This window comes from Podarcis pityusensis (genome assembly GCF_964106645.2).
Source record: "Podarcis pityusensis genome assembly, chromosome: 13".
In the NCBI taxonomy this organism is placed as follows: Eukaryota; Metazoa; Chordata; class Lepidosauria; order Squamata; family Lacertidae; genus Podarcis; species Podarcis pityusensis.
Window position 1 is genome coordinate 45959212 of NC_138038.1, and position 6954 is coordinate 45966165.

The 6954-nt window shown below is 42.8% G+C and overlaps 1 protein-coding gene across 1 annotated transcript; it reads left to right on the forward strand.

Annotated features, from left to right (window-relative positions):
* Positions 1-5406: 5406 nt before the first annotated feature.
* On the forward strand, positions 5407-6351 carry LOC308461917 (olfactory receptor 6C74-like; the record flags this gene model as incomplete). Its single annotated transcript, XM_080979087.1, has 1 exon — positions 5407-6351. The coding sequence occupies one exon, from the start codon at positions 5407-5409 to the stop codon at positions 6349-6351; it is 945 nt and encodes a 314-aa protein (XP_080835213.1).
* Positions 6352-6954: the final 603 nt, after the last annotated feature.

Here is a 6954-nt window from a genome sequence, read left to right on the forward strand (position 1 = left end):
ACAGTGTCTGAAAAATGTCAAATAAATGCCAAATCAATTTCTGGCATAAAGTTCTGAAATCAGCGGACTACCTGTTGTACATTCTTTGGTGATTACTGGTAGCTGAGTAAGATTATCTTCCATGAAGATGGTCTTAACGGTGTGTCCATAAGTGACTGCGGAAGTTGATTCTGGTTGTGAGTGAGAGAGTGGGGAAATGTATATTACATATTTACACACACAAATACACACACACACACACACACACACACACACACACACACACACTATTATAGGGTTTCATTTTCACCCTCTGCACACAGCACCAGTGAGGCTGAGTTATTGATTACTTGGGCCAGATGTCAGACAGCAATGTTCAAGGCCATGTTAGGGAGGAATGTGTGTATGTGGTCTGGGAGGAAGCAAGCTCATCATCATCATCATCATTATCAATCTTTATTACAGTCCAGAGACCCAACAAATCGTTACAAAGCAATGCACAATTCAGACAGCCTACCTCCAGGTAAAACAAGCATTTTGTTCAGACTTAAAGATAGGGATCATTGGTTCTTGCAACCACTGATAAAAACTTTGCCACTGCTAATGTTCTAGCACTTGTCTGGCATAGTGAGCCTCTGATTTTCCTGAGAAATGTACAAGCAAGGGTAATATCTGTTCAGCCCTGGTTTGCTCATATTTCGCACAGTGCAGTAAAATATGTTTTATAGAATTGATGTCTTGGGCACACGAGCAAAGTCTGTCCTGGTAGGGTACTCCTCTCAACCTGCCATCCAACACTGCAGAAGGAAAAACGTTTAGTCTGGCTTTGGTGAATAACCTTCGGTAATTCGGTACTGTAAGGTTTTTAATGTAAGGTGTTAACTTAAAGACATGCCCATATTGTACTCCTACTGCCAGCGGACTACAGACTGCGTGCGATTGAGATCGCAAGTCACTGTGTGTATTATTCCATAATCTTTGCTTTAACATCTATAAGGCGCCTTCATAACCCAGGTAATACAGTTGGGGAGGAGACAGACCAATAGAGATGGCTTTTCTAGCCATGGTTTTCTGCCATTTGCTGACAAACTCCTAATTGGCCAGATGTTGATACAAACCCTTCCCTAGTTCAAACACTGAAATCCTGATCCAATGTTTTAGGGCAGCCCACCATGCTTTAGTTGAAATTTGGCATTCACCAGCTTCTAACAGAACTATGGAGTTGGGGACACAGTTGGGTACCTGCAGCAGAGATCGTAGAAATTTTGCCTGAAAGATGTCTAGCTTAGGCAGGTCCCCATTATGCCAGACATTTGTAGCATACAGGAGTTGGGAAACGGATTTTGCTTTGAAAACCCTTAAGGCTGCTGGAACATACTTGCAGCCCTTTGTGAAAAAGAATCTGGGTATGGCTAGCTTTCTTTGACTGTAAATTACAGATATGGTTTAAGGTGTTATATAGTGGTAAGAGTGTACAGGGTTCAAATCACCTCTGAGCCATGAAACTCACTGGATTCCTTGGAATAGTCAGTTCATCTCAGCCCAGCTCACCCCATAGAGTTGTTGTGAGGGAAAGGTTAGAACAGTGCTTTCCAAACTATGTGTCACAACACGTTAGTCCGTCGGCTACAGTATATACTGCAAGGGCTCCCTGCACTCATCCCGGGACTGGAAAGGTGTTAGATAACCTTCGGTTTGCTAGTAAAACTGAATTAAAAGGTAAAGGGACCCCTGACCATTAGGTCCAGTCGTGACCAACTCTGGGGTTTCGGCGCTCATCTCGCTTTATTGGCCGAGGGAGCCGGCGTACAGATTCCAGGTCATGTGGCCAGCATGACTAAGCCGCTTCTGGCGAACCACAACAGCGCACGGAAACGCCGTTTACCTTCCCGCCGGAGCGCTACCTATTTATCTACTTGTACTTTGACGTGCTTTCGAACTGCTAGGTGGGCAGGAGCTGGGACTGAGCAATGGGAGCTCACCCCGTTGCGGTGATTCGAACCGCCAAACTTCTGATCGGCAAGTCCTAGGCTCTGTGGTTTAACCCACAGCGCCACCCGTGTCCCTATGGGATACATAGAATATCCCAGCCAATATTCCACATCAAAATTCAAAGAAGAAAGAAGGCAGGGAGGAGCAATGTGATTACAACTCTTGATCCCAGAATAGTAACCAACCACTTAGAAGCTACATATACAGACTGTGAACTTCACAAACTAGTTTGTGGTAGTATGATATGAGCCTCTTGCACCAGATTTTTCTTTCTTTCTGCTCTTCTGGGAAGCAAAGCTAAGGTTCTTGGTGTATCATGAATAACTTGGCTTGGGGACAAGAAACTGCAGCAGTTCCATAGCTGAGCCCCATACACAAATATTCTTCCAGATTAGTTTGTTGTGGTGGGAATCAAAGCTCATGTCTCTGGTGTATCCTAATAAAGTGAGAGCTAATATCTCTCATGCTAAATGCCTATGATGAGTGGTTGCCTCTTTAAGCTTCAGAGAGTGAATAGCTCTCCTGCAAGCTGAACAAGGACACGAATGGGCAACATTGCATGCCGTAGGATTCTTCATGGTAGCAAAGAGATGGATAAATGCATGGCATAAAATTTGCAGAGCTTGTTGGCTTGTGATGTAAGGAAGTGGAAAAAATCTTTTAAAGAATGGAGGATATAGAAATCGCTGGCGGGGAAATTGTATGCTACATTGTATTTTCCTTTGTATGGGGGTTTTAATTTTGCTGGACTGACACATTTTTAGTTGTTAGCCTCCACAAGTCAGGAAAGGGAGGAGAGATAATATCACTGTTTGGAGTTGGATCCAATGATCTCTGCACCAGGATTTGTCTACTTTCTCTGTGCACCCTCCTGCTTTCCTAGATCTGTTCTGTGGGCTCCCCAAACCCTCTGGATTAGATTTGGACAGGTGCAGAGAGAGGAAGTCCTGTTGTGCAGGCAGAAGTACTTCCACCATTGGGACAACTTGATTGGATACAATGTAGTGACAATGATACACTATGCATGTGAAATACACATATTGATGTGTTTGGTGTGGTGAAAATATATTGTGAAATTGTGTGTCCTCTAATCCACCACTGTGCTCAGATTCATATATACTTTTCTTCAATGTGGAAAGCACTAGTCCAAATGGAGACGTCTGAAATTGTATATGTTTCTTTAAACTCAAGGTACTTTCTCAGTCCTGGCTTAAAGGTACATGGCTGGAGGTAGTAAGACTTCTGAAAGCCAGTGGCTGAGAACCACATGAGGGGGAGAATGCTCTTGTGCTTGGATCCAGTTTGCGGATTTTCCAGAGGTATCTGAGTGGTCACTGTGAGAATAGAATGCTGGACCAGAGGAGCCATCAGCCTTATTTAAGTATGAGGGCCACAATACATTTTGAGCAACTTTCTGAGGTCACATACCTATAGCTGGTGAGACCATACACAAAAGTTGGTAGAACAATTAAAATAATTTCTACCTTTGCATAGTAGGCTAGTCTCCACACACACACACACACAAACACACACTTCTGTCCATCTTCAATCCAGGCAAGGAAGATGCATTATCAGAGCTCAAACTTGCATCCCAGGCAGGAAAAGTTACTCGTGGGTGATTGTGAAGCAGGGGCAGTGAGGATGTGGCCAAGGGAATGGATGTGAGGATGGTGAGAGTGTTGAGGACTTGATAGAGGGGCCTGGAGTTCTGCATTTAAAACTGAAGTTCCCAACCCTTGGCTTAGACCAATTTCTGCCCTTAGCAAAGGCAGCTCAATCAAGGAGATGAAACTGAGGAATCAACTTGTCCTTTTGTGGGAAATCCATTCACAATGATTATACATGGCTTGGTCTGAGATTACCAAGCCTGAAAACATGAGGCAAAATGTTTAATTAAATAAGTAATCATTATAATTATAGGCCATCTCTCCTGCAAGTAGCTCAAGATGACACACATAGTGCTTCTCCACTCTCATTTTATCCTCACAAGAACCCAGTGAGTAGGGCTTTTTTTCAGCATGAACTCGCAGGAACTTGGTTCTATCACCTCTCAGGTGGGTGCCATTGCCATTCTAAGAGGACAAGGGAGGCATTCATGGTGAGTTAGGTTAGGCTGAGAGTCAGTGATTGGCCTAAGGCCACCCAAGGCTTCAAGGCTGAGTAGAAATTTGAAGCCTCCTATCCTAGGTATTAATCTGCCTTTTTAAACATGAAACCATGCTGGTTCACTCAAAATCTGAATGGGAACCCTCAGGTAAAAATAATAATGAAATAGGCTAGACATTTAGAAACAATTATTGTCCAACTCCCCTCAGTTATACCTGGCATGGTTCAGAATATCTGGACCTAATCCCTATTAAATTTATTTCCAGCCAAACCCTGTTTCCTGATCTTTTCCCCAACTTATGTAGCCCAGGCATTTCATTATCCCTTCCACCTGCCCATCAGAGTTCCTTTTAAGCCCATTCCCCAAATCTCTCCCTCTCCCCCCCAGCCCACCTCACAGGACTGAGAGAGACCCTTGTCTTGAAAGCCTCTGACTGAAATACCTTTTGCGTTTGTTCACATCAGTGCATGAAATCTGGAGACCTGATGGTCCCTGGAGAGAGGATTAACCCTGCTGAATTTCAGGCAGGTTGCTAGCCACCTAAACCATTTGTCCTCCAGGTTGTTGTTCTTTTAAAGTCTGTACTACACTGATGTTTTTAATATTGCACTGTATTGTGTACTGACTGTGTACAATGTTCTAGATGGTGCTCATTGTGTCCACAAGACCTAGTGACACACATATGGAAGTACTAATAAAGAAAGGATCAGAAAACAGAACACAGCTATTTAAAAAATTGCAGTCCTAACCTAACAACAACAACAAAAATGGCTGAAAATATTTTTTATTGAATTTTCCATAAAGTCCCATTTTATATTTGGAAGTATATAAAGCACATGGTACATATGATCATGAAGGGCATGGTGCATAAAAATATTTGCAGCACTGTTTAAAAGTAGCATTACTGCGCCTACACAATGTGTCTCTTGCTACCAAAATAGACAAGACAGGACAGATCATGGACAACCTCAATAACATCAGAGAGATGCACTGATTTGGATTTTCTGGACAAAGAACATGAGAAGCTGACGTCAGAACAGAGAGAGAGAGAGAGAGAGAGAGAGAGAGAGAGAGAACAATTGTGGTTACAAGGTTCTAGAGGTTAAGCAAGGATGGGCATGAGTTGGCACCTGATCCAGAGATTGCCCTAGGTCAGTTCCAGCAAATCACCTTTCACATCTCCTAGCAATGGTACTGCTAAAACTAAATGGTGAAAGAAAACAAATAAAAGAATAAAGTTGAATAGAAACCCATATTTACAGTGGTTTATAAACACTGAATATTGACTCTGGATACCTCTTCTGTTTACTTCTAGCAACATGTTAACAATGAGGAACAGCACCATGGTCAGTGGATTCATACTTTGGGGTTTAACAGATAACCGACAAGTTGAAATATTGCTTTTTAGCCTCCTGCTGGGCATGTATCTTTTGACAATAATATGGAATATAGTGATTATTACAGTTACACTCGTGAATCACAGTCTGAACACCCCAATGTACTTCTTTCTGCGACACTTTGCAGTCTTGGAGATAGGGCTCACCAGCACTGTCCTCCCCAAAACTTTGGCCAACCTGGTCAATGGCCAACAAACTATCTCTCTACCTGGTTGTTTCATGCAGATGTATCTATACCTGGTTGTGGGAACCACAGAGTTTGCTCTGCTGGCGGCCATGTCCATTGACAGATATGTGGCTATCCACAACCCTCTTCACTACTCAACCATAATGAATGGCCGAACCTGCTCATTGATGGTGCTCTGCTCTTGGGCTGGGGGATTTTTGCTTATCATGGCTCCAGCAATTACATTATTTCAAATGCCCTTTTGTGGTCCAAATGCCATGGACCATTTTTTCTGTGACATTGGCCCTCTGATTAAACTGGCATGCACAGATACAAGTCTTCTGGAACTCATGGTTCTCCTCACCGCTGCTCTTTCTCTCCTTGGGACCTTGACTATAAACATTGCATCCTATATCAATATTATTTCCACCATCATACGCATCCCATCTACAATAGGGAGGAAAAAGTCTTTCTCTACTTGTGCTTCTCACATCATAGTGATCTCCATCACTTACGGTAGTTGCATTTTCATGTACATAAAACCAAAAGGCACCAGTGAATTAGACTTCACCAAAGGGGTGGCCCTTCTGAACACTGTCGTGTCTCCTCTCCTGAATCCGTTCATTTACTGCCTGAGGAACAGACAGGTCCAGGATGCCCTGAGAGCTGGATTTAGACAGTGTATCACATTTCACAAGAACCCAGTATGATTGGGGAGAGCATCAGCCGAACATAACTTCTGATATGAAAATACGTTTAACAGCCAGCTTAAAGGTTAAGGCTCAAGAGACTAATTTTAACACCTGGGACCAGAAACAAAGAAACAAATAGCTTCGCATTAAGACTTTTTAAAGATGGACATTCCTTCCCGCTTGGTGAAAAGCATGAAAGACTTCTCTCAGAGCCACTTTCCCCTGTTGCATCAGAATGAGCTTCCCTAGCCAGACTCCCCATTTGCAACTCACCCCAGGGAAACAAGGTAGCAGCTATGTTAAAAAAAAGTCAAACACACACACACACACATGAAGGCACAAGAAGCTTAGAACTTTATTTAAATGCCTTGCAGGATGGCAAGGGAAACCCATGTAAAACTTCAGCACAGCAGTACAGCTAAAATTGATTATGTTAAACCTGTCAGATCGCCTAATATCTCCCAGTTTAAGGATGCCAGGATATATGCTGAATCTTATTGGCAGGAAGGGTTATGTTAAGTTGACAGGAAGGCAGTGCCAGATTTATGAATTTATTAAACGAGCTATAGCTTAGGGCCCGCCAAAAATAAATAAATCACTATTAATATACTTCTTAATTGT